Here is a 27397-nt window from a genome sequence, read left to right on the forward strand (position 1 = left end):
TAATAAACAATGTTAAATTTCTAATATCTTTACACAGAAATACATTTGAGGTATCTCATTCCTATTAAAGCTGAAAATACTTTTTTAATAAATTATTTAAGCAAGGTAAAAAGAAAGTATTTCCTACAGTTAAATTATACAACAAAAGCCTTAATTTGAAATTAATTATAAATAATCTAGGGACACCTAGGTGGTTTAGTTGGTTGAGCGTCCAAGTCTAGATTTCAGTTCAGGTCACAGGCTCAGGGTCGTAAGATCAAGCCCTGCATTGGGCTCTGTGCTCCGTGGGAAGTCTGCTTCTCTCCCTCTCTCCCTCCCTCTCCATCGGCCCCACCTCCTGCTCACACACACACTCTCTCTCCTTCTCAAATAAATAAATAAATAAATCTTTTTAAAAAATTACAAATAATCTATATTCCAGAGGTGGGTATGTGAATATATTATAACTTGTAATTATAGATAATAATAATTTTTAAATTTTAAAAAACTGTAATTGGTTCCTCTTTTTCAGAGTGTTTATGTCTGCTAGCTCCTCTTCCTTAATGTGAATGTGAAGATGAGGTATGGAATTTCTCAAGCTAATGAAGGCTTCTCCAACAAGAACAAAACCCTCACCAACAATTCAATGACATCTAGCAAAACTAAAGCTACTTTAGCAATTTAATTAAGATTACTAGAGGGGAAAAAAAGATTAAAGAGAAGAACAACATAGGGGTGTTGAAATCACCTAATTTTGAAATAAGTAAACCATCTTGTTCCTATATTTAGCAAGACTAGAATGACATAGGTTTAAAGGAAAAGATATGCTAAATCCAATTAAATAATGCTAGAAATTTTCTTATGGCAACTGCAGTTCATTTAAAGACACTGATAAGCGGCAGCCCGGGTGGTGCAGCGGTTTAGCCCCACCTGCAGCCTAGGGCGTGATCCTGGAGACCTGGGATTGAGTCCCATGTCAGGCTCCCTGCGTGGAGCCTGCTTCTCCCTCTGCCTGTGTCTCTGCCTCTCTCTTCTCTCTCTGTGTATCTCATGAATAAATAAATAAAATATTTTTAAAAAAGACACTGATAAGCAAATTATTCAGACCTGAAATAGATTATTAGAAATTGGGAAGCCAGTGATGATTAGCTTTAATCTTCATAACAAACTGTTAGTTTTTTCACTTCATAATTAAAAGTAATAAATAAACCACTTATAAGGGTTAATGATGATAATAAACTGAAGTAATTATAGTATATCTTCTTTTAATAATAAAAATATTAAAGGAAAATTCTAGAACAATAGTATTCTATATTATTTAACAGTATATGATTAAAATCATAAATTAGAAAAACTTCATAAAATATAAATTAAAAATGTTCAAAAAATATACAAACATATGTTTAAACTTCCAAATGACCAGGGAAATGCAAATAATCATTCTTTATAGTCTACTGGATTGGCAATATTCTATGGTGTTGCCATGATAGAGAAATAAATTCTCCAACTAATGGCAATATAATCTGGCTTAGTCATTTTACAATGCAATTTGGAAGTATCAATTAAAATTCAAAATGTAGATATTGTAGGTATTGAAACTACCCCTCCTGCATAGGAAATAGCAGACAATGAGCTTAAGGAGTCACAAATAAGCATGTTCATTGCTTCACTGCTTAGAAATTAAAGTCTGCCAGTAGGAGACTAGCTAGGTAAACTGCAGTGTATTGATTTTTAAAAAGAATAAATGTAGCAGATAAAAATAAGGTCACTCATTGTGGATTATTAATATGGTAAGAGCTCCTAAACGTATTTTTGAGTGTAAAAAGTAAACTACATAGCAGTGTGTTCTTTGTACCTGTCACATTAGAAAAAAAAAAAAAAAAAACACTTCAAGAAGTAGTAGATATTTATAGTACAGACACAGCTATGAAAATTCATAGAGTAAGGACTGAAATGGTTAAATGATTATGTCTGCTACCTCTATGAAGGAAAGTGTAATGAAAAGAGGAGAGTTACCATGGCCAAGTGCTGTCCTTATACTGAAAATTTATAAATCAATTACGTAAAAATTAAAGTCAGAAGAAATATAGTAGGGAATGAATCCCTAAAATCACAGCTCTTCCCTGACTCGTGACAAAGTTACATCTGATAAACCCATTGTACACTGAAACTGTGCTGAGTCGAACATCATTTGCTCACCTCGCTACTGACCACCAGCCTACCCTATCGGTGCTCAGGACACTTGCAATCGTCTACACTTGGGCAGAGCACCTGATGCAAAGCCGAGCTCCTAACATAGCATTGACTACCTCACGTAAGTTTTGGAATACTTGTACTGAAAGTGAAAAACAGAACGGCCACAGGGGTAACTCAGAGAACTTGCACGTGTAATCATTCGTCCTCTAAATCTACTCTGTTCTAACTCAAATTCCTCATAATCTCCTCTGTACAAAATAAAAGTTCCATCTCATTTTATAAACATCAAAGAAAAAAAAATAAACACAGACAATAGACCTAGGAATTTTTAAATGAAGAAGACCAAATGGCTCTTATGTTTCTGGTTTTAAAAATAATTGTTTATTTCCTCCCTTAATGGCCTCAGGTCCACACTGTAAGTTAATATGATTTAAGTATACTACTTTTATTAATGACATTTTAGAAATCTAATGCATTTTGGCTCCTGATAATTACCTGAAATGACTTGAGGATGCTTCTTTGCACAGTAACATTTTCTTATGTCTGTAAGAGGCACACAGCCAGTTTTGTTGAAATCCAGTTTCATGAAGGCCTGAAGAGAGAAATGTTATTTTTTTTCTGTGAAATCATTAAACATGAGAACCTAATTCTCTATTCTGTAGGAAGTTCTTTTTGAGCCAGTTTAAAAGTACTAAACTCGGTGCCCCTGCGGGGCTCAGTCAGGAAGACATCTGCCTTCTGCTCTGGTCACGATCTCTGGGTCCTGGGATCGAGACCTGCATGGGGGCCCCTGCCCAGTGGGGAGCCCGCTTCTCCCTCTCCTTCTCCTTCTCCCTCTCTCTCTCTGTTCTCTCTTTCTTTCTCTCTTTCAAATAAATAAATAAAATCTTCCAAAAAACAAAACAAAACAAAAAACCCACAGTACTCTGCCATATATAAACTGATATATGAAGGGAACATCATGAATACAGGAAGATACTAGAGCAAAATGTTGGGCATTCTGCACCACACTTATTCTGCACTTTCTGGCCCCGTGAACTTGACAGGGTAACCTGACCTCTGGTGCTGAAGACTTGGCCAAAAGACCTTCTGGTAACTTCCAGCACTAGGAGTTATAGGAAACTGATAAATGGCCAAGACAAACTACCAGGACTGTTTTGACTCAAAAAGTGAACATGCAAATACTCATAACTAAAATCAGTGAGAAAGTACAATATTTTTTAAGTGACTTGACTCTATTTCCTTAAACTTAGCACTACTTTCTATATGCCAGTTGTTTTACTGCTCCTCTTACTCAATGCAATTTTTAGTATCATAAAATAAAAAATATTTTATGGGGAAGGGGAAGAGGAATGGGGCATATAGAAACACACAGCCACCCCAAAGCCACAGCCCCACTTGCAGAAGAGTCAAAACTACAATCAAGTTTGTTAATTCACAGTGTGTTCACAGAAATACGGTACCTGATATGGGCTGAACCCCCATCATACGCTGAAACCCTAACCCCTGCCCCTCCCCCACCTCAGATTGTGACTGTTATTTGGAGATGGGGGTAATGAGGTTAACATGGAATCACTAGGGTAGACTCCAATCCAGTGTGACTGGTCTATAAGGACAGGAGACGGGGACACAGACAACCAGACAGGGATGACCACGTGAGCACAGAGGGAAAAGGCAGCCAGTCACAGGCCAAGGGGAAATGCCTCAGGAAACAGCAGACCTGCCGACATCTTGGCCTTGGCCTTCTAGCCTCCAGGACTGTGAGGCGATAAGGACTGTTATTTAAATCAGCCAGTCTGCAGAATTTGCTAGGGCAGCCCTGGGAACAGTACTCTGTAACTCTACTCCGGCCCCTAGTCCCAGTACCAAGATTCATGAAGGAGATAACCCTCCAGCTTCTACTTCGGAAACTCAAATCTGTCACCAGGACACCTGAAGTACAAATAAATTCAAATTTATAAATTATTATGTGGTGAATTCATTCAACATAAAGTTTTTATTGCGTCTTTTGGCCGGGAAAGATAAAAAATTTGATGTTTTCTATTTGAGATTTACACCTCGTGTAGTGGTTTATACTTTTCATGCACAAAAGCTTTGCCTCAGTATTAGACACATCTACATCTTATATCAGGTGCACGTCCAAAAAAGAAGGAAACTACGTCGCTCAAAAGTATGCTCTGAAAAAGGCCCTCAGAACCTGAGTAATACGTACTTTCCTATAAAAATCGAGGCTCCTGGGGGCACCTGGGTGGCTCAGTCGGTTAAGCCTCAACCCTTGATTTGGGTTCAGGTCATGATCTGGGGGTGAGAAGGAGCCGGTGTTGGGCTCCCACTGGGGGTGGAGCCTATGTGGGATCCTCTCTCCTCCTCAGCCCGCCCTGTCTCTTGAGCACACACTCTCTCTCTCACCCTCCAAAATAAATAAATTCATGAATCTTTAGAAAAAACAAAAATCAGGGGTCCTGTTTTTCATTCTAATCTAATAAGGTCATTTTAATCGTCATTTGAACGGCTCGCTAACATGCATATTATAAAACCCAGAGAAACAGCTCTTAGTCATGGTCCTAAGATTGAGCCTCGACCCTGGAACAGCCATAATGTTAAGAATTTTACCTGTTGAATCCTTGTACCACCTCTATGAGACAAGAAACTATGATCAGAGATATTTAATAATAAATGGTCATATAACTGGTCATTTATGGAGCCAGCAATTTATAGAACTAGTCACCTGTGAACCCAAAATTTGATTTCAGATTTTATTTTCCTTTTAAAATCTGTTTCTAAAACACACCCTCAAATTATTTTGCTTTGTCCTGGAAGATCTGTACGTGTACGTGTTTGCCTCCGTTTACTAAACCCAAAAGACATTACGGCTAAAAGGACTGAAGACATGTGCAAAGGCAATTCAATACAGTTTTGAAATGGTGAGCCTGACACTCTTAAAGGCGACTTTCAAAGATCACTCGACGAAGTTACCTTCCGGACAAACGATTTCCTGTACTCATTCATTTCCCCAATGACGGCGCGTGTGAACTCTCCGTAGTCGGCCTTGCCACCCGCGTCGCCCTCCAGAACTTGCCACGCAGACTCCAGGGCCTAGAAGCGTTCAGAGAGCAGATTCGGTGCACCGTAGGCAGCACCACAACTGAACTCCTCTCGACAGTGTTTTGTTACTACTTTTGTAGCCCCAACCGGGTGGCGGACTCAAGGCAATTCCAAAAACTTGCATGTAAACCCAAACAAAGGTGCTAAGAGAGCTACTTGCAGGAACCCCGTGGTGGTGACAGTGCCCTACAGTTAAGGGTCACGTAGGAGGGGCAGTTTCACAAATTCGTATTTTAAGTTTGATTCCTTTCTATACAAAAATGCTTACCACCTATCGAATTTGAACATGGAATTATCTCTGAGTATTAAACACATGGCAACAACAAAGTCCCTCTGGTTCCGCGAGGCTTCCTAACAGCCTGCCTACTGGCCCTCACGTTTGACGGCTCAGGACGTCGGAACAGCTCCAACGTCATTCCACAGTTCACACCCAAAGGTGTTATTTTGAGTAAATCCTCATGCCAGTTTGTTCCTTGCACCATTGCCACCTCATGCCAGTTTGTTCCTTGCACCATTGCCACTTATTTCTTTGCAAATGCATAATTTCTTAGAATGTTCTACTCATAAAGTTCCTAATAACAAAAAGAATCACAGCATGGGGTTTTCTTCTACTCCGGTAAATCAATATATTTTCAGTGTTTCAGTCAGGCTGCTAGCTTTCAATGAGAATGTAAATAAGATAGCTAGCAAGGTGCTGACAAACGATGGGTACGAATAAAAGTTCTCTGCTACTACCTCCTATTTTCAATGACCCCTAATTTGTCTGTTACAATGCCCAGTATATGACTGACTTTAAGAGTCTGTAAAATTGCTCTTAAATTAAAAAATGAGCTTGACCTTTAAAATCGTACATAATACGGATAAAAGATGAATTTGCATGCCCAGTTCATGGACTAGAATTAAAAGACACTGCTTGAAGCTTAAAATAAATAATTTTCAAAAATGGAATAATTTACCAAAAGTGGCAACAACTCCATGGAAGTCTTTCTAAGATACGGTACAGAATGGAAAATAACTTAGTTGAAAAAAAAAAAAAAACTGAGCTTAAATTTATTATAGTATCTCTAATAAATTAGGCTACTTAGGATGCATATCAATTTTTTACATTTCAGATCAAGGAAAAATGACTATGTCTTCCCCAAACTAGTTCCACAATTAGACCCAGATGGTGATTCTTGATTTCTTATTTTTGCTTATCATTGCATGGTTCCTTAATGGTATTAAAGGGGCAAAAGGAGGGGATATTATTTTTTAAATAAGAAAAAGGGAAGCTTATATTTTCCAAGTATATGTTAGAAGTCTTATATAATTATTTTAGTTTTTATTCCTGACTCCAGTGATAAAAATTTAGCAATCAACCAAGAAGAGAAGTACTACTGGTTGATGCAGAATGCCAGACTGGCCTAGAGTATCTGGGTTCCAAGTGGAATTACCTGTGTGATGGTGGATGAAGACACCAAGGCGTTCTAATTTAATGCTGCTGTTTTTACTGTTACCATTATTTTATTATTCTTGAGAGGAAGAGTTAAAGTTAGATGATTTCTAGTATGCTTCACTAGGTGGGCCACAAAGTTAAATTTGGTAAAAAACACAAAAGAAGGAGCGCCTAGGTGGCTCCGTCGGTTGAGCCTCTGGCTCAGGTCATGATCCGGGGTCCTGGCCCCCTGCTCCGTGGGGAGCCGGCTTCTCCCTCTGCTCTGCATCTCCCTGCTTGTGTTCTCTCTCTCTCTCTCTCTCTCTCTCTCTCTCATAATAAATAAACACACACACACACACACACAACAGTGTGTCACAGTGATAAGCACATCAAACAGGCACAGGATTTTAGCTGGAAAGGTACATTCCTGCGTCATCTTCTCATCTGAGGTTCAAAGTAACTCTGGCCACAGGTATCATCTGTGGATTGCCCACGTAGAGCCTGGCAATCAGAAAAGGTAAAAGACCTATGCAAGACCACACACTTGAAGTAGTAGGTCTAGAGCTTGAATCTCCATCTCCTAAGTTCAATTCCCAGTGTTCTTCCCACAGAATACACTAGGTCTTGTGACAAGACCATTTGAAGCAAGAGACTCTCTCATCTGAAATCCTTGAGGCAGATGTGTTCCAAATGTGCTTTTAGAATACAGCCCAACCTTCTTAGCACAGCACGCAAGGCTTCTGGGCAGCGGACCCTGCCAGGCTTACTTCCCCCGGGTCTTCTCTTTCCCCATCCCATGCATCCACCCACGTAAACTAACGCTGTTCATTCAGCACCTGCCCTATGCTAGGTTCCGTCCGAGGTGTTAGATACAGAGCAGGAAGCCAGAGCACCTTGGGCCCTGCCCTGATGGAGCTTACACTCTACTTGCCAGAAAAGCCAGAAAACCCTTGCAAAGTGGCATGAAGAAAATAAAATGGCAAATGGTATAGAGAGGACCAGGGATCATGTGCAGCATTGGACACATCACTGTAGAGCCCCAGCCAGGGAAAGCCTGCAGGATGGGAAATCCAGCCACTCAAAGGTCTAGTCGGAGGTTGCTCACAGCGTAAGGAACGGGATGTGTGGAAGCTCAGGGGCCGGGGGAGTGAGGCTGAGGTTCTGCAATTCCTAGAACAGGCAACACATGCCCTCGCCTTCGTGCCTTCACACGTGCTTCTCCTTTCATGTGAAGCATCACTGTGTGATCCATATTCCTCCTCCCGTCTCGTCTGTTTAACTCCTCCTCATCTTTCACAACTCAGCTGAGCCACAGCCTCCCCTGGGAATCCTCCTCTTCCCAGTAACCTGGCCTGGTTCTCTATTTAGCACATATGGTGTTTAAATTCTTCCTATCTTTCTTTTCCTTTGATTATAAAGACCTTAAGAGGACAGAGTGTGCCTTCTCAGAGCTTAGGGAAGTGCCTATGTACTAGGTTCTTAGTAGGTATATGAGGGAGGAATGAATATTGGAATTTTAAAGTTAACAGTACTTGTAGCCTGGAGGCTAACACTGATTATGAGGCATAAAGAGACACATGGGGGCCCCTGGTGGCTCCGTCGGTGAAGCATCCAAATCGAGATCTGGGCTCAGTTCATGATCTCAGGGTTGTGCAATCGAGCCCTGGGTGGGGTTCAGGGTCTGGGGTTCAGGGCTCAGCACAGAGTCTGCTTCTGTCTTCCTCTTCGTCTGCCCTGACTCAACTCATGCTCTAAATAAATAAATAAATAAATAAATAAATAAATAAATAAATAAATAAAATCCTCCCCAAACCGAGGAGACACACATGAACTACTAAAATCTCAGAAGGAAAGGAAGCAATGTCCTTCATCGCAGTACGTACGTCTTCAGACACTTGCAAGTGAAACTCTTGCAGAGCTCGCTTGACAGCTGCCTTGTCCAAAAGTCCAGTTCCTTCCTTGTCCAATTGTTTAAGGTATTTTCCCAATCCGGTCAAAATACGAACACCCCTTTTGAGTAGCTGTTCCTTTAGCACATCTGTTTAGGAAGAAGAGAGAGCGAGAAACCAATTATTCCCATACACAAGGTACCACTTGTCTTTTTTTTTTTTTTTTCCACTTTTTTTTTTTCCACTTGTCTCTTGTAGGAAAATTAAAGCTGTTGTGAGTGGTGTAAGGGACGTGAATATGCACCCAGGGGGCATATAGGACTGGCAAGACTCCCCGAGCCTGGAAGCTTTCAGAAGTGTTCAGCGTAAATACACTAGAACTATAGCACCACTGTGTGGTCAAAGTGTTATATGGAAAAGAAAGGGATCACTTCCTCAGCATGAAAATAATTTACGTGTCCCAAATAAAATCTTAGTTTTTACTTTCCAGGCTTCCTCTTCATCTAATGACCTCACACCTCGTTCCTCTTTGCCATAATTACAAAATTGATGCCAGGCAAGTCACTCAGAAATAACAAGCTCAAAGTCTCTAAAATAGTTTGGAATCTTCACATCGTAACCTCCATATGAACGACATCAAGGCTCTGGAGTGCTTTCTTCTACTTGCACACTTAAAGTAACGCTTTCTTCTAGGAATTTTTAGTTATATTCTCAAGCTTTTAACATTCTCTTTGCAGGCCAGTGATCACATTTAATACAGTTTGTGCCATCTTTACTTAAGAAAACATAGTTCACTTTACAAAGCAGTTATTAAATTCATAAAGAACAGATGTCACGGATTCAAGTGACAAATCCTGTGCTGCCCAGGACAGAACAAAGAAAATGGTTTCCTGACAATGACATCAGGAATCTCGGGGGAGTTCCATCACCAACCCCAAACAACTTTTAAATCTGTTTCTAGCCTTCTTACTACTCTTGTATCATTTTTAAGTGACAAATAGGATTTATCGAACTTCATAAATTATAGGTTGATTTCTGTGATTACTTGTCTAATGTCTTCTCCTTGACCATGAGAATCACCAAAGAAGCTATCTGAGCCTAGTATACTCCAGCGGTTACAAGACTGGACCCTACAAACAAAATCTGTAACGTCTTTTCATGTCCGAAGCCTGCACATATCTCATTTATTACTACAACTCTGGAAAGTTAATAAAACTGGTTATCCCCATTTTAGAGATGAAGAAAAAATTGTAAGAGGTTTACACAATATAATATGTCTACCAAATGGCAGAGTCCAAACACCAACCTGGCTCCCAGTCTAGCATTTTTCTTTTATGAGAGGCTGCCATAAATCTCTTTAGTATATCATCTCATGCATAAAACAAGTATTATATTACAAAAATCACTTACATTTATTCATTTCATGGAGAAAACCCATACTATCTAGTGCTTTCTAATACTCTTAAATTCATAATTCATACAATACTAGTTATTCAGTTAAACAAGATCATTAAAATGGAAAAAATCCTAAAAATGTTTTTTCAAATCTATCAACTTTATAAAAATATTTTTAAATATATAAATTCCTAAAAAGATAAGCAAATAAGAAATATAAACAAAGTGCCTTTGTTATAAAACTAAAAAGAAATCTGGAAAACACTGCTTTACTCTGCTTTACTGCTTGCAAAGAATATCATTGCAATTAGAACTACTTGAGACTATAGTCATGATCCATACCTTGAACGGCCTCTAGGACAAGCCTATCATTGGCTTCTTGACTGGTTATATCATCTTCATGTTCCACAGAATCAGTTCTGCAATTGATATGTTCACAGCAGATAAAAATCTATTGTTTTGTGATCTTCAGTACAAAAACGTTACTAAGCTCTTCTCTGTTCTAGATTCAAAGAAACTCTCCAAATTGGAAGAGCGCTTAGAGATTTCTCAAGTCCCAGCTGGCTTGCTGCCGTAATCCCCAGAAAGATTAAATATGCTAAATCGAGCTAAAATCCTTAAGCCTTCCTAGAAGTACCTTTAAACATTATATTCATTTGGTAGCTATATCGATGTTCTTTTAAAATAATTAAAACGATAAAATTTAAAAGCATTTCTAACTTTCAAAGTACAAAATGTAAACACATTATTTTAAAAAGCCAAAAAATTGGGACGCCTGGGTGGCTCAGTGGTTGAGCGTTTGCCTTTGGCTCAGGGTGTGATCCCAGGGTCCCGGGATCGAGTCCTGCGTCAGGTTTCCTGTGTGGAGCCTGCTTCTGCCTGTGTCTCTGCTTCTCTCTCTCACTCTCCCCCTGTCTCTCATGAATAAATAAAATCTTTAAAAATATATATATAAGTAAGTAAGTAAATAAATAAATAGCAAAAAAAAACCTGTATTCATTTGAACAATACAGTAAATGACAAAGAAACAGATGTCCTTTAGCTAATTCAGGGGATGTGGCTTCTAATGCACATACAGTATGCCAATTATTGTCATTTTGAAATGGATTCAGCACCAAGAAATGCTTGAAAGAGTAGGATAAATACATGTATATTTTGTTATTTAAAAATATGTATTTTAATATATATTCTATGATCATATATATTTTATATTTTACTTATGTAACTTATACACAAATATGTATATAAAATGTATATTGTTTATATATAATGCCATGAATGATATGAATCAAAACTGTTTTTAAATGAATTTGGATTTTTTTAAATCACAGAATATATATATTATATACACAAATAATATAGATTGTAACTGACATGTTCATACATATATGTGATAACATATAATGTTTTATATAATATGTATTCTGTGATTAAAAAACTCAAATTCATTTAAAAGCACTTTTGATTCACAGTATTATTTCTTCATTATGCATATCATTAATCATATGAAACTCAAGACATTCTTTAAGTGCTAAAAAAAAGCATTACACTAAAAATGTGGGAAATGTTATAATACTGTACTGTAGCCTACCTTTTGTCTTTTTTATTTTTTTATTTTTAAAGATTTTATTTATTTGTTCATGAGAGACAAAGAGAGGCAGAGACACATGCAGAGGGAGAAGCAGGCTCCTGCTGGGAACCTGATGCAGGACTCGATCCCAGGACCCTGGGGTCATGCCCTGAGCCGAAGGCAGATGCTCAACCATTGAGCCCCCAGGCACCCCTACCTTTTAAAATTGACTGCTTGGTGGTATTTGGTAAAATACCAAATTATCTGCTATAACACAGACCAATTAATAAAGTATCTTTAACATAAAATGGGACACTTTTGATCTTTATATAACTATTCCCACACATAATGTATATTTGAGTACAATACAGCACATAAAGTAGACACATATAGTTATGCTTTGTTTTTAAAAAATATAAACTCTAAAGTCAAAATGCTTTAGGATGGAATATCATCTTAAGATAATAAAAAATGGTGTTTTCACTTACTTTCAAAATGATACATGTATTTGACTTACTTGAGAGAATACAGAGCTATCTGATCAATATTAGTGATTCGAAGTATAAGTAATTTGTTTTCCTTTATGCTTTCTGGAAGTCTGGGATGATCAGAACTCAAAAATGTCAAGTTTCCACCCTAAAGAAATTAACAGATAAATTCCTTAAAGCTAGAAAGTATATAAGAAGTAAAATACAACTAATACTAATTTTAAATAATCAAGTCTGATTATATGTGACATGGTCTACTTTTATACTGATCTTTTAAAAGTGTATTTAGAGAATATTTAGAAACCACACAGGCTTCAGCTAATAATATTAGAAAATAAAGGAAATAATTTCCCAATCTCTCCAACCACTGAGTCACCCGGCTGTCCAGAACTATCTTAGATTTAACAATTGATATCAAGAAATAGGAACTCCAACTGTTTATAAGAGCCAAAGGAAGAAAGGACAAGTTATTTTAACTGAAATTATGACCTCCCTAAGCTCAGAAATAGAACTATTGATTCACAGAAAGATGTAGTGCACACTGCTGAGCTCTGATGGGTTCCTCATCCTCTCACCTGGTCTTTTGCCAACAAACATCATCGAAATGTGAAACTAACTATAACCTAACTGGAGCAGCAAGGCTTTGAAAAGATTCCTATCAAAAATCCCTAATCCAAACTTAGAAAATTGTTATTATTTTAATTCCTGAGTTGCTCAAATAAATATGGTCCAATATGGACAAACACAAATTTAAACTAGGGGCTTAATTTTCTCTCTTGAAAACAAGGGGATAGATCTCTTTCCTCTCCTTTTTCCTGAAGCATTTACTTTAAAAAAAAAAAAAAAAAAAAAAAAAAACTTGTAACTACAGGACTTTCTCCGTTCTTTAAAATGTGTATCAGTTCTTTTGAAATGATGGCAGGACTCGATGAGAGCCTGGGCAAAGGGGGAGCCGGGCCTGCCCGGCTCGTGCGCATCCACAGCAAGATGCTAGGAGGGAGGGACGGAGCCTGCAGGTGCGCCTCTCGGCCGCGTCTGTCGCGCAGGCACCTGTTTCTGGTGTCACCTCAGCAGCCTGCACTGAGGTTTCTTTCTGGGCATGTCGGGGAAACGTCCTCGGGGGGGGGGGGGGGTGGGCACACCAAAGTAAAAGGTGAGTTCCAGAGTGACCCCTGGAAGGCAGACGAGACCTGCCCCCACTTCCACGAAGAAAGGAAAATAAGCCAAATATTTCTGCATAAAGAAACTGAAGATTGTGGCAAGAGCAAGAGATGGAGGACGTCAGAAGGTGGAGGGGAGGACCTAGACTGCGGGAATGTCTAAGGGACATATTTTTAAGAATAAGAATGTCTAATGACAAAGTAGAAGTCGCTCCCCCTGCTGCAATGTACACTTCTGTCCACACTCCCTTCACAGGTGTGCTGCTCAAAGCTCCCACGTGTGGTCTGCGTGGTTCCCCCTCTGTCCTTCGACCTTTCTCCCTTCATCCCTCCATTCCGCTCCCTCCACTCTTCCTTCCTTTCTCTTTCTCCTGTCTCCCCTCCACCCTTTTCTCTCTGGGAAATCCCAAAAGGGAGCCGAGTTCGCATCGGGCTCAAGCAAAACAGGAGAGGGATGCGAAGAAGGAACCATCAACTGCAGTAGATTCTGGAGCAGAAGTTGAGAGCCGACCCTGACCCTCCTGCTGCAGGCTGTCAATGGGATCTGGGGCTGACCCCAGGACCCCGAGGGGCAGCCAGGCGGCCCGGGCACTTAACCCAGTTGAAGGCGCGAGGGTCTTCCTCACCCAGCTCCCCCCGCGGCAGTCACACCTCCTACTGCCTCTGCCTCCTGGAGACTTGAAAAGTCGTTTCTAGTTAGCTTCGTAGCCCCGGCCACCCAGCCACCCAGCCACCCGGCCACCCGGCCACCCGGCCACCCGCGAGTCAAGGCTGCTCTAACCTCCTTCCCGCTTAACAGAATTAAGTCCAATCTGGTTCCTTCCTCTAGCCGTCAAGGCCTCCCCGTACTGTAACCAGAAAGATCTTCCTTCTAAATCCCAAACCCGATGTCAGCTCCCCTCAGTCCACCCACCTCTCATCTCTCAGTGACTCCCCAATACATTTTAGAGAATTTTTTGACATAACGCTCCTCTAAATAAGCTCCGACTCGTCTCTTGCCAACTCCTACCTTCAGCTAAACCAAGCGCCTCCCAGGTCTCCACATAAGCCACGCTCTTTCACGTCCTTGCTCCTTGCACCAGCTGTCTCCGCCTCTGGAAGCCCGTCCTACCTTCTCCTGTCCACCTATCCCACCCCAGCTAACCCCCTTTCTAGATCAGTATGGACGGCACTCTCCCCAGGAAGTCTTCTCCGACCCAACAAGACTGACTCGTTGCCCCTCCTATCCGGCTGTATTGCCCATAGGCTGTAAGCTCCACAAAAGTAGGGAACTGACTTGACCTACTGCCTGTTCTGTCTCCAGCACTTGGCCTGAGTCTGTATGTTCATTATGTGGGCGGTCACCGCGGACACTGCTAAGGTTTACTCTTGAGATAATGTGGACATAATTCAAAATTGACGAGCGCAATACAAACTGTAATATTACCTATGACCGACCCATTCTAGGGAACCTCCGTCACACACCGTAAGGTAAGGTCATGTGAGGTAGGGAACCGCAGGTGGAGAAGCCGACTACCAGGCCTGACAGCTGCAGAGGCCCCGCATCCCTCCGTGCAGAGAACAGGCACCTTCAGGAGGCGAGCCTGCATCACAGGACCTTTACCCCTGGGGCCACTGACGTAGCCCCTTAACACTGGCACAGCCTTGTAGGGCCTTTGAGAGTACCAAGGGACACGCTCTCCCAAGCTTATACCATAGCTTCTTGAGGGAAGCTCACTCGCACCTGCACCCGAGAGGAGGGACCTCCTGGGGAAAGATCAGTCACCGGCCCCTGCTCTACAAGGAGGGAGAATAAATTGAAAACTCGGAAACCCTGGTCCTGCTCCCCAGCAGGATCCTACCCAATTCAGCCACTGGCATTAACACATCTGCACACACACACCCCACTTACGACATAAAAATCACCGAGTTGGTACTGCTTCCCTTTTCTTCGTCCACACTGATGACTATAAATGTTTTTTTGAATAAAAGGAAGCACGTTTGTCCTAGAAGGTAAATGATAAAAATGTGAAGTCATTCAGCTTCCCGCAGAAGTGATCATCTTGCCAACTGCAACAATGCTTTACCACATACCTGTTTTTCCCAAATTGCCGATACTCATAAATTGTTAGGGACTGGTCATGAATGAAAAAGAATCCAATCAGCTCTCTGCAAGCATCACGTCCATTTCTAGAAAGGTAGAATGATGTTAAAGATTCTCACACAGAAAAAAAAAAAAAAAAAGATTCTCACACAGGATAATTTTCAAATTAAATAATAAGCCAGAATTGTGTTATGTCAAAAAGTGGGCCTAAGTGTCTTGAATGTGCGGCAGCGAGCGAGGCCTATGGGAAGTTACAGGAAACGTGGCACGGCTTGCTGAAGTGTCAGTTTAAGGAAGATTTGGGTGGAGAAAAAGGCTTTATCTTATGCTGATATGATATAGATATATTATAACGTAAATTACTGTTATGACAGAGTTTTAAGATAAAACGGAAGATCTTTAAAAATGCTGACCTTGCAAGAAGTCACTCAAGGATAGACACTTACCAACTTTGCTACAGAAAGTTTAAAATCGCTGAAGAGACTTGATAATTTTTACAAACACACTTCACCTCTAATATACACAAAGAACATCAGCATTGTGTATGATCAGAAGTTTGTAAGAGATAGCTTCCCACTGACCAACATCTATCAATAATCTACTATTAATTTAAGCCATTGCAAGAAAATCAAAGATAGTCGTTTACATAAAGGTTAATTTTAAGTGCTTTACCATCTTTTAGTAGTAGTATATATCTTTAAAAAATTCACTTCTAAAAAATAAATAAATAAATAAAATAAAAAATAAAAAAATAAAAAATTCACTTCTAAGTTTCTTTTGAAAGCCATTTTAAAATGACTTTTTAAAATAACTTCTAATTAAAATGTCTTATTGAAAAAAATAAAATAAAATGTCTTATTGATAGGCTTATAGTCTCCATAATTTTTGTAACGTATTAATATATACTACCTTAAAATGTTCATTCTAAATTCACCACTTTGCACTTATATGGGACAAACTTAAATAATCTCATTATTGTTATCTCTATTTGAAGAGATTATTTGTTTTATGACCATAGGATTAAAAGTTTAATAAAATCACAATTACCTTGATATGATCCTACCATCAAACTGTACTTTATGAGAAAGCATATTTTCAGTTAATGTGGAATGGGTTCTTATCCTGTTAAGAAATACATTTGTCAGTAATTATTTTAAAGTCTCCAATACTTGATGTAAATGATAAAGTACAAAAAAAGTTATGTTGATATTTCGAAATGCACAGAACGAAGATGTCATAGACCTCTCTTGTTTTTTACTTGAGGGGATGAGCACTGGGTGTTATTCTGTATGTTGGCAAATTGAACACCAATAAAAAATAAATTTATTATTAAAAAAAAAAAAGAAAGTGCTAACTGAAGCGGACTCAGAGAAAATAGCCCTGAGATATAGTGCATAATACACGCATGACTTCTGTGTTAGGACGTACGTACCAAAGTGCTATATTCTAACTGGTCCTGCTACAGGGCTCGCTGGCTGCCATTTCTAACCCTGTTCTGCTTCGCCTTTCTCCAACCATCTAATTTGCTTTTCTAGCAGTAGAGGTGATGAAGGGACAAAGTTCTGTCAATGGTCTTCCAGGAAAGACTTTCTTTCGTCCTAATAAGAGATGGGCACGGGAACAGTTCCTGCCTGTGGACGTGACAGGAATATGATGCTAGGAGCCCCTGTCGCCATCAGGCAACCAAGTCAGAAAGGCCAGTAAGATCTTGAGGAAGCCAGCCCAGAGCTGTGTTGTCACTGAGCCACTGAACTAAAACCAACTGTCGCTTCCAGGCAGCTGGTTTTATAGGAAAATGAATCATGACTTGTTTAAGTCACTATCAGTCAGGTTTTTCTTACCAAAATAACAGAATAGTGGAAGACGTGCTAGATGGAGCTCCAGCCTTGGAATAGGTCTAGTGGTAGGACCTCAGATCTGCTGTTTGATGTTTATGGCCTTCAGATGGCACTAAATGATTTCACAAAGATTGACGGTCCTGAAATTCTGTTTAATAGTATGAAGCAAAACTCAAGTGTCCACACATTAGCACCCTACTACTAGTAGTCTCCTTTATAATAAGAAATCTGAAGATTTGGTAATGTATCTTTACGCTCCTTCCTAAATAACTACATGGCACTCCAATAAAACTAACTACAGGTCTAATGAAACTGCAATAATGTAAATAGTAAGTAAGTGTATGGGTCACTGGGATCCTGAAAAGTAAAACCTCTATAAAGTCTAGGTCTCTGAAAAATAAGCAGCATGTAGACAGGAAGAGTCTGTGGTCCAAAGGAGCTGGTGAACACAGGATAGAGTCCTGAAAGACTGGTCTTCTCACTTCAGTTGAATCCATTAATATCAATGTGTCTATTGAATGCTCACTACCTGCCTGAGAAAATTCTAAATGCCAAGAAAATAACAGCAATAATAACAGCTACTATTTATTAAGAACTCCCTGGACACCAGTCGTTATTAAAATAACTTAAATGCACACTGGTTCATTCAATGCTTGCAATAACTCCACGAAGTAAGTACTATTATTTCTTCTTACAAATAAATTTTCATTATGTAATTAGTGCATGACAGCCCAACCTTGCTTATCATAACCGCTAGGTTATATTGCTTCTCAAAGGTGAATAGAATTCAATTTAACAGCGATAGGCTGAAGTCTAAAGTCTACAGTCTCCTTGAAAAGATAAAAGACATAAATAGGACATTTATATTATAAATGGAAAGTTCTGTGTTAAGGTGTTAGGTATCCAGTAAGTAGTAACAACCACTTCTCTCCATCCAAGGTCTTAACCAACATGGGAATAAGAATCAGGCAGATGAGACCAAAATATGAATTTTATTAGTGACAAAGCTGTTGGAAGCCATGGCTTAGGAATGAAGTGACCCTAGGATTACACAGACTAACCCACTCATTCCCATTGGATAGGGACTCTGTGAAACCGTGCATGCAGCAGCTTCTGCAGCCAGCAGGCTCCCAAGGAAAGAGGAGAGGAGGGCTGCGGTGTTCCTGCTTCCGACTCTGTGAAGCAAAATCGTCTTCTACCTCTCCAGGAGAATGAATAAGGGGGGTAAAATCCATAAGTTCAATAAATCTAATTAATACCCCCTTAGGGTTTTTCATTAAACTAGGGTAGCTAAATCTAAAATTTATATTGAAGAGGAAACAGCATGGTATATCAAGATAATATTGAAGATAATAAAGCTACAAGTATTTAATATAAAGCAATAGCAATTAAGACAGGATAGTATTGGTGGTGGGATACAGAACGGGGAGACAAGACTGAAGGAAAAGCCTTGAAACCAGCTATACATTTATAACAATTTGATATATTATGATGTAAGTGCATTACAAGTCAGAGGGACAATGAGTCTGCGGGAGGCAGAGATTTTGTAAAGATACACGGGGCACTAACAATAAATGGAAAGACTGGAGAACAGGTCTGCATCAAAATTAGGAACTCCTATTCAGCAAAAGACATGATCAAGAGAATGAAAAGGTAACCACAGAGTGGGAGAAGACATGGCGAGCAAACATAACTGAAAGAGCACTTGTAACAGGAATATATAAGTAAGTCCCACAAGTCAACATGGGAATGATAACCCAACCCACCTGCTGGGAAATTTCAGATAGGAGGATGTCTATTTCCCATAAGAGGGTACCGGTGTGGATTCATAAGAAGAGCGAAGATGAAAAACCCGGGCCGAACTGAGTGCTGGCAGAGATGCTGTCAACTAGCATGTCTTTGTGCTCCTGGCGGGAGTGCTGACTGCAGCAGCCCCTCTCAAAACCTGCGGTGTGGGATTTTTTGAAGTTGAACACATGCGTACTCAATGGGCCAGACAGTCCGTGTCTACACTGAGCAGGAGGGACATCCTCGAGACCTCAACATCCACGAGACCGGGTGCCACGGGTCACGGGAGCACCCGTCGTCACAGCCCAGGCCCGTGAGCATCTGTAGACACACTGTGTGCTCGCACAATCCGCACGTGGCCGCGCAATGCCCTACGGGAGGGTGGGAAACAAATGCACACTACGTCGCGGATACACTGACAACCGTGTTGAGTAAAAGCAGCCGGTCACAGAGTCCAAATGAGGTGATTTTGGTAAGTTCATCAGGAGGCAGCCGGCGTCCCTGGCACCAGGACAGGGGCTGCCCTGCAACGCACCTGCACAGTCGTGGGGGTGCAGGTGGGGAGATTCTGGGGTCCTAGCAATGCTCTGTTTCTTGATCCAGGAACTCGGTGCATGAGTATCGTTCAGTTTGTGGAAATTCCTATGCTGTGTACACTTAAAATGTGTACACTTTGTGGATGTATATATATTTTATTTCAATAAAAGGTTACTTAAGAAAAAAAGAGATAGAAGCTTAGATGTGTCAGCGAAATGACCCTCCAGAGTCTTTCATAGCCTCCGCCTCAGAACACGCCAACCCTTTGGGATGGCATGACATGGGGGGCACCCGGCACGTGGGAGTCGGGGCCTTGAGGTGAGGGAGGGGCGGGCTCACCCAGCTGCAGTCAACAGCCACACGCGTCTCTACGGGAAGGCAGAGGGGTATGTGGGCACAGAAGAGTGTCAGAGTGATAACACACCCGCTGCTGACTTTGCACGTGGAGGAAGGGGCCAGAGCCAAGGAATAAAGGCCTCCAGAGGCTGAAAGGGGTGAGGAAGTGGAGCCTCCCCAGAAGCCTCCAGAAGGAATGTCGGTGGGATCTCAGGCTTCTGACCTCCAGACCGTAAGAGAATAAATCTGCATTGTTGTCTGTGCTCATTTGTTGCAGCAACCACAGGAAATTAATACCCGGTAACTCTGAATACTTAAAGGTATGGAAACAGAGTCTTCCAGAAAATAAGAATAAGCCAAAAAGGTAAGTTCTAAGAACTTTCAGACCTCTACACAGTCTAAAAACATGAAAGAACTGATGTGGGAACTGGTGGATTTTCTTAGTCTCCTAAGGCTGAGGCTACCCACCAACAGCCAGCGAAGTTTTGAGAGATTTAAGTGGACTGAGCCTGAAAACTGTGAGAAGCCCAAAGATTTTATACATTGCAAAGTAAAAGGCAAAATAATAAGGACTTGTAAGCAATACTAATTTTGAAGGTATTATATCAACGAGATATCTCAGTTACTCTATTTTCACATATATTATCTCCTAGGTTGTAACTGTTATTCCTAATTTACTAATAAAAAAAAACCTGGAGGGCAAAGTCTACTCCTCTATCTTAAAGTGGTGGAACTGGGATTTGAACTCCGAAAATTCCACTTCTCTTTAAATAGAAAAAAGGAAAAACTAGCCAAAAATATCTCTTCAGTTGGACACAAGATACATTTTTAAAAATTCATTGCTAACATACTATATCTTAATTTGATTAAGTAAAATTTTCTTACTTAGTTTCATGCAGTGTTCTTTTCCTAAATCGAAGAGGTGCTATCCTGGAATCTGGAAAGACACGAGCACCGTCTTCCCTCGCAGTGGTTAGGTTTTGTTCTGGATCACTGATTACAGCCCTATGCAGGAAAATACAAAGTCTGACAACCCAGTATAATAATCAATGCACTACTCTAGCACTCACATATTCACAGGCAGACCATCTACAAATGCAAAGTTATGCTAGGGTCAGAATTATGTATTTGCCAGATACCAAATGAATGAATTTAATAAAAGATACCAGCCATAAAAAGGTGGATATTTCCATCTATCTCTTTCTCCACAGGTGTTATCTAAATAGAAACTGAAATTTTTGAGAGAACTCTGAGCTCCATGTCTTATTATTCTTTAAACAAACAGACACTGAGCTGGTGACTTCTGAGTAAAAAACATGAAGCAAAATAATTAAATGACCATATGGATTTCTGGGGGGAAAGTATCCCAAGCAGAGGAGAAAATAAATGCAAAATATCTAACACAGGAGAGAACCTGGTATGTCTCAGGCTTAATGGCTAAAGCAGAAAAGAAGAGAAGGTGAGAAGTAGGAAAAGCGGTCCAGGGTGGGGGTGGGCAGGTCATGAGGGCTGGGGTGAACTATATCACTGGCCACAGTTTTTTAAGACTCCTGATTCACATCCTCACCCTGGCCTCATTGTAGGTGTTCTGTACTAATGTCTCACCCTTCAGCCTTGAGCTCAGCCATTTGACTTACTTTGGCCAATTATATACAGCTGGATGGCTCTGCTGATGTCGATTAAACTAACTCGCATAAGGATGGCTCGACTGGGGATCTGCTCATCCAGCATAATCTTGGCTAGGTGGCCCAGCTGCATTTTCAGAGTCATGCTCTTCTTGAGATCAGTGGGTTGGCCAAGCTGTGTTCTTCTCACAAATATGGCAAAAGCTCAAAAAGGCAAGTGGAAACACACATGGCTTCTTAAGGCCTAAGCTAAGAACCGAGACCACTGCTTTTGGCCAAAGTGGGTAACAAGGCAAGAGCCACTTGGCCGAGCCTAGCCTGCACAGCTGGTCTGAAGATGCACAAGCCCTAATTAATTACTGTCGCTTTACGCTACTAGGATTTGTGGTGAGATGTAACCCACACGTATATTGTACCCTGAGATGGGAAATCACTGGAGGGTCTGGTCTGGCTGACTGGCTCATAAACTTATTTTGGTTGCTGGGTTAATAGCAGACTAACGGGGGGCAAACGCAAACACAAGTCCCGGTAGAAAGTGACTGAAATAATCCAGGAGAAGGAAGATTATACTGTCAACAGGGGTGACGGCAGCAGAAGGGGTAAATTTATTTTAAGGTAGAACTCAGAGGCTTTGCTGATAAACTAATATAGGATCTGAGAAAAAGAGAGGCATCAAAAGCAGCACCAAGATTGTAGATCTAAATAACCTAAAGAATGAAGAAAAATTACAGAGGATTTGGTCATGGGGAAGGAGGAAAGAATGCCCAGGAACCCGGAGCAGCAAAGGCTATACTGGAACCTTCAATTAGGGAAGCATCAGCGTATAAGTAGCTTTTAAAGGCATGACACCGGATGAGATCACTCGGGAAGTCAGTGTAGAAAAGCCTACGAATGGAGCCCAGGGAGCTCCCGGGTATAAGGACGGGGTTGACAGAAAGGAAGCAGGGAAGAGACTGAGGGGCAGGAGGGAGGAGGAAACCCAGCTACGTGTTGTGTGTAAGGAACCAAACGGAAGAGAGAAAAGTATTTTGGAGAGGAGAGTTTTCAACGGAGACAGAGGTCGCTGACAAGAAGTGAGAAGTCACCATTAGGCAAGCAACGCAAATGTCACCAGTCATCTTACGAGGACATGATACGGTGGACGGTGTGCGTGCAAACATCATCAAAGTGAGTTCAAGACGTAGCAGAAGGAAGAACCAGGAGTATAATTAATTAATTATTAATAATTAATTATTTCAAGACAGTTACTGGAAAACATACATGTAGAACACCCTTCTCTCTGCCACCTAAACAAACCATCATTCTTTTCGTTTCTTTTCGTTTTTCTTTTCTTTTCTTTCCTTTCCTTTTGTTTTTTCTTTTCTTTCTTTTTTTTCCCATCATTCTTTTCAAAGGTAACCATACGCCTTGCGTCTTCCTAGAAGACTGCCTGGACTACTCCAGGCTTTTCTGAAATCTTATGATATTTCCATATCGTCATGAATGTTTAGCACAGCAGATACTTAAGCTTTACACACTTTTCTAAGAGTCATGAAACTTTAGATTGAGTTTTAAATTAACAGGCCCACAGTTCCCAAACTGTGCACCAAGGCACCCCAAGGTGCCACAGGGAATCCACAGGGAGGATGTGGGATATTTTTAGGGTTTTTTTTTTTAATATTTTTAATTTGTGAGGGAAATGCAATGATACTCGAAATTTGTTGGCAACTACATGAACTACTAGCTCAAGGGAGTTCACGGTTTCAACAGGGTATTATGCTACACTCTTTACTCTTTCACTCTTTCACTTTTTCACCAACCTTTACAGAGCTGGGTTTTCTACAGTCACCATGATAACTAGCAAGTGCCATGTGGAATTGGAACTGAAAGTGACGGCATCCCAAAAAGGTCTAAGGTTTGCGAGATTGTGCTAAGCAACTCTGGCTATTTAAGAATGAAATACAAATATCTTTTGTTTAATTTATGTGCATTATTTTTTTTTGAAACAGCCATTAAGTTGTCATGAAATAGATACTTCTTTATTTGTATATAATTGCTATTTAGACAAAAGTACTTGACAAATAGAACTGTTGAGGATTTCTACTGGCCTAGAAATGCTGTAGGAAACATCACTACAACACTGTGAGGGCAGTGAACAGAGAACATTTGGGAGCTTCCGAGTTGGCCACTTGTTGATTGACTTAAAAAAAAATTGATGAAAACTTTCTGAATGGATTTCTGCTTCTCATTATTACTAACTCTCACCTAGATAAGTGGTCTGTCATCACTTGCTCTGCAACAGTCTGTTTCTTCCTCTCTGCAGCCACAATTTCCTGAGAAGAATCGAAAATTTTTAAAATTTCATTATCCATAAAACAGAATGACCCTAGAGTTAACACAAGAACCCTAACTAGATTTAACTAGATGTTATTTTTTTTAGATTTAACTAGATGTTAAATTTCCAACTTTCTGCTTAAATATGGATTACTATATCCATCATTAATAAAAACAAATTCCAATTACTTAATCTGAACAAAAGTAATACACTTACATTTCGATAGAAATCATCAGAGAGTTCCACACCTGCCCCTGAATTTCACGGAGCCAGAATGAAGGAGGAGGAGGCTACGATGCCCCTCTCCTTGACAGACACCCCGTAAAAGGCACTTTAACCTGCTCCAAGAAGAATACCAACGTTGACACATTCAGAGTTTGTTCTAAAACTATTCATAGTAGATGAAGCTAAAACGGAACTGGAGTCATTCAATTCTTTATCAAAAATCTAAGAATAAAAATCTTCCAAATGCCTCCTGTCATTAAAAGAATAACATTTTCTCTGCATATAATCCATTAACACTTGATCAACTTATCTCAATTACTGGTTTGATTAAACTACCTTCCCACTAGTTTTTCCTTTTCTAACTCATTTGAGAACAGTTTTACTACATTTTAGGTTATATCAAATTGAAAGATTAGCAATCATTCAGTTCTAATTAGATTATAATGTAACTATATTTACTAAAATGTTTCTTTTGAAGAGTAAATAAAAGATGTTCAAAAATTTAGGAGTCACAATAAAGCCTGTTGTACTTCTACACTGTAAATTACTGTCGTCTCCATAGATCAACCCAGGAAATGAAATCAACTACAATAATATAGCTTACGATTGAGGCTCAGTGGCATTAGGGAGAGTGTTCTATTCAAAGTGAGCACAAAATTCAAATAAGAATGACTAAAGTTATGTCATAGAAACTCCTGAGAAACTTGACAATTTGGGTGCAATTACTTAAATGTTAGCCTATAATTGAATTTGGTCTTTTTTTTAGTTTCATAGAAATTAAGGTACAGTTTACAGCCAAATATGCCCCATATAAAGTTCACGTCATTTAACATTTGACTGCATCTGGTGTCCCCTCGGTTCATGACACTTTATAATGACTTTTATTTAGGAATAGATTTAAAATGGCAATTAAAAAGTTAGAAAGTGTATGGTAACTACAGGCACAGAAAAGTGTGTTTTATGTCTCAGGGTGATGAAGGTGAACACTGACTAAAATATGAAATTATTTACAGAAAAGGTCAACCAGAACATAGGTGTAAAACCCAGCAGCAAGCGAAAGAGGGGAGATTAACGAATAGGGAGCCCGTGCAGAAAGCCCACCTTGGGAGTTGACATTTATGGTGGCTTTTTGCAGGAAAGGTTGGAACCACCCCCAGGCACACTGATTTTGAGGTCTGTGTAAACATAAAGCAGATTAGAAGCAGAAGTCACTCTGATGCAAAGGATCTAATAATGTTAAAAAGTGAGAAGCAAACTAGAAGAGATGGATATGAAAACCACAGGTTCACCACTTCTGGTGTTCGATTAAGTAGCTACAAATTAAAAAGTTTCTACCTAGATTTTGAAAATAAACCAGTACCAATTTCAAATGCATTCACACAAACATATCCTTGGGGGGAAAAACCGATAAATGCGTGCCACCACAATAAAGTAAAATACTCGATGCTGAACTTGCTGAATGAAAGCAGCTGTAAGTAAAAAAAAAAAAAAAAAAAAAAAAAAAAACCGCTAACACCCGGATGGCTTTGGGTGACACCAAGAACAACACCCGGCGGGCCTTACGCGTCAGTAGCACCCATTTCAAGTACAACTTCAGGAACATATCAAAGTAAGCCTGGTCTGGGATACTGTCGTGCCTTGTCAAGTAGCTTTTTAAATTTTAGGATAATCCTGGCAATATTCCTTATTCTATCAAACATAAATATCTAAATAGTAGGCATAGAAGATGATGTTCATATTGTTTTATTTGGTATAAAAACTACAACAAACTAGCAGCTTGAAACACCCACAGAACATCCGGCCGTGGTCCAGACACGGATTGCATATTGCTGCCAACTGAGAACATATTAATTCTGGGTGACTGTAATCCAAATAAAATATATATCGACTCTCCTCTCAGTGATAACGATTATATAACTGCCTAAAACCATATCTAAACCAGAGCTCTCCCAACTTTTGAACCACCACACACTGATATTTCACGAATCCATTACAAGGACGTCTAGGGGATTAGTCACCTGGGGGTGTCTGGGGTGGCCAGTGGACTCCGACCTAAAACAGCTTGGTCTGATCACCCCAGGACACTATAAAAATGTAATTATCTATTTGCACCAGACCTGGCCTAAGCCATACTCATCCAACAATCTAATTGATTTTGTTTTTTTGTTTTTTTGTTTTTATTTATGATAGTCACACACGGAGAGAGAGAGAGAGAGAGGCAGAGACATAACTGATTTTGTAAAAGACACCATTTAAAGTTAATATTGAGAGTCTACAGTTTTGCTTCCCTTTTCCTAAAAATAAAATTATTCTTGCCCTTTTCCTTAACTTGCTGGAATTTCTCTAGTCTTATTAGCTTATCACTTCTAAAAAACAACTAGGTCAAGGGCATCTGGGTGGCTCAGTCAGTTAAGTATCTACCTTCGGTCATGATCGAGTCCTGGGATAGAGTCCTGTGTCAGGCCTCCTGCTCAGCAAGGAGTCTGCTTCTCCCTCTGCCCTTTCCCCCTGCTCATGATCTCTCTCTCAAATAAATAAAATCTTTAAAAAAAAAAATTAGGTTACTTTGGGGGTAGGGGGTGATGTCAAATAAACCCACTGACAAAAATAGCAGCCGATTAACATTTTTAATAGTATAAACTAAATTTTTACAAACTCTCAAAGATTCAAGACCGTTTCTCCAAGGTAAATACACCAAACCTCAACCATTTGTAAAAACGAGAACTCAATTTACACATTTGTGAACATCCACCGCAGTCCTAATTCAATTGTTGCAATTATTTACTCAATTTTAAGGCTGCAAAATCTTGGGAGGGCAAATTACCCGAATGGCTTAACAAGTAACTTACAGCATCAGATCTTCTCGTGCTCCTTTGTGCATTATAAGGGATTTCTGCATAACCCTGCTGCAAGAGGGCTTTCCTATCCAGAGTTGTGAGAGTATCTATGATGGCTTCTTCACCTTGCACACACTGTAAGCGAAAGCAATAAATGAGCTCACGACAGTTTACACTTAGTTCACATACTTAGCATACTCGTTTTTAACAAAATAGTGTGTTAAATACCCTCTGAACACGTCGATAGTCACTGTGTAGCGACGACAGTATGGACTGACGATCAGAATGCCTATTTGAACACAGGTCTCCATCTTTTAGCTAGAGGACCTCTTGTGCCTCAGTTTACTCATAGTAATGGAATTAAAATGGGAATTAACAGTAACTACTTCACACACGCGAAGATGAAATGTCCAGCACTTATAAGAGTATCTGACATAAGGTAAGCATCAGATAAAAGGTAGCAAGTACCATGACCATTACCTTCCAATTGAGTCTTTGTAGTTAACAAAAAGGGGGATTTCCTTTGTAAAATGAAATTCAGAAGTACTAAGAGGTGGGATGTACTCCTTGACGTAAGGATCCTCTGGGATCCTAAGGAAAAACGCTGAATTTTTC

At 39.9% G+C, this 27397-nt stretch overlaps 1 protein-coding gene across 25 annotated transcripts in view; it reads right to left on the bottom strand.

Annotated features, from left to right (window-relative positions):
- The window catches only part of CAPS2 (calcyphosine 2), an 82995-nt gene that overhangs the window by 3148 nt on the left and 52450 nt on the right, over positions 1 to 27397 (bottom strand). For 19 of the 25 annotated variants that reach the window (XM_038550037.1, XM_038550036.1, XM_038550045.1 and 16 more), the window contains 11 exons: positions 26795 to 26917; positions 23651 to 23718; positions 20667 to 20786; positions 16330 to 16404; positions 15273 to 15368; positions 15091 to 15184; positions 12069 to 12187; positions 10324 to 10400; positions 8581 to 8735; positions 5152 to 5271; positions 2671 to 2767 (listed from right to left, as the gene is read on the bottom strand). In XM_038550037.1, coding sequence (XP_038405965.1) covers positions 2671 to 2767; positions 5152 to 5271; positions 8581 to 8735; positions 10324 to 10400; positions 12069 to 12187; positions 15091 to 15184; positions 15273 to 15368; positions 16330 to 16404; positions 20667 to 20786; positions 23651 to 23718; positions 26795 to 26917 — 1144 coding nt within the window. The other 6 variants (XM_038550050.1, XM_038550055.1, XM_038550058.1 and 3 more) reach the window with 5 other exon arrangements.

Source organism: Canis lupus, chromosome 10 (assembly GCF_011100685.1).
Source record: "Canis lupus familiaris isolate Mischka breed German Shepherd chromosome 10, alternate assembly UU_Cfam_GSD_1.0, whole genome shotgun sequence".
Classification (NCBI taxonomy): Eukaryota; Metazoa; Chordata; class Mammalia; order Carnivora; family Canidae; genus Canis; species Canis lupus.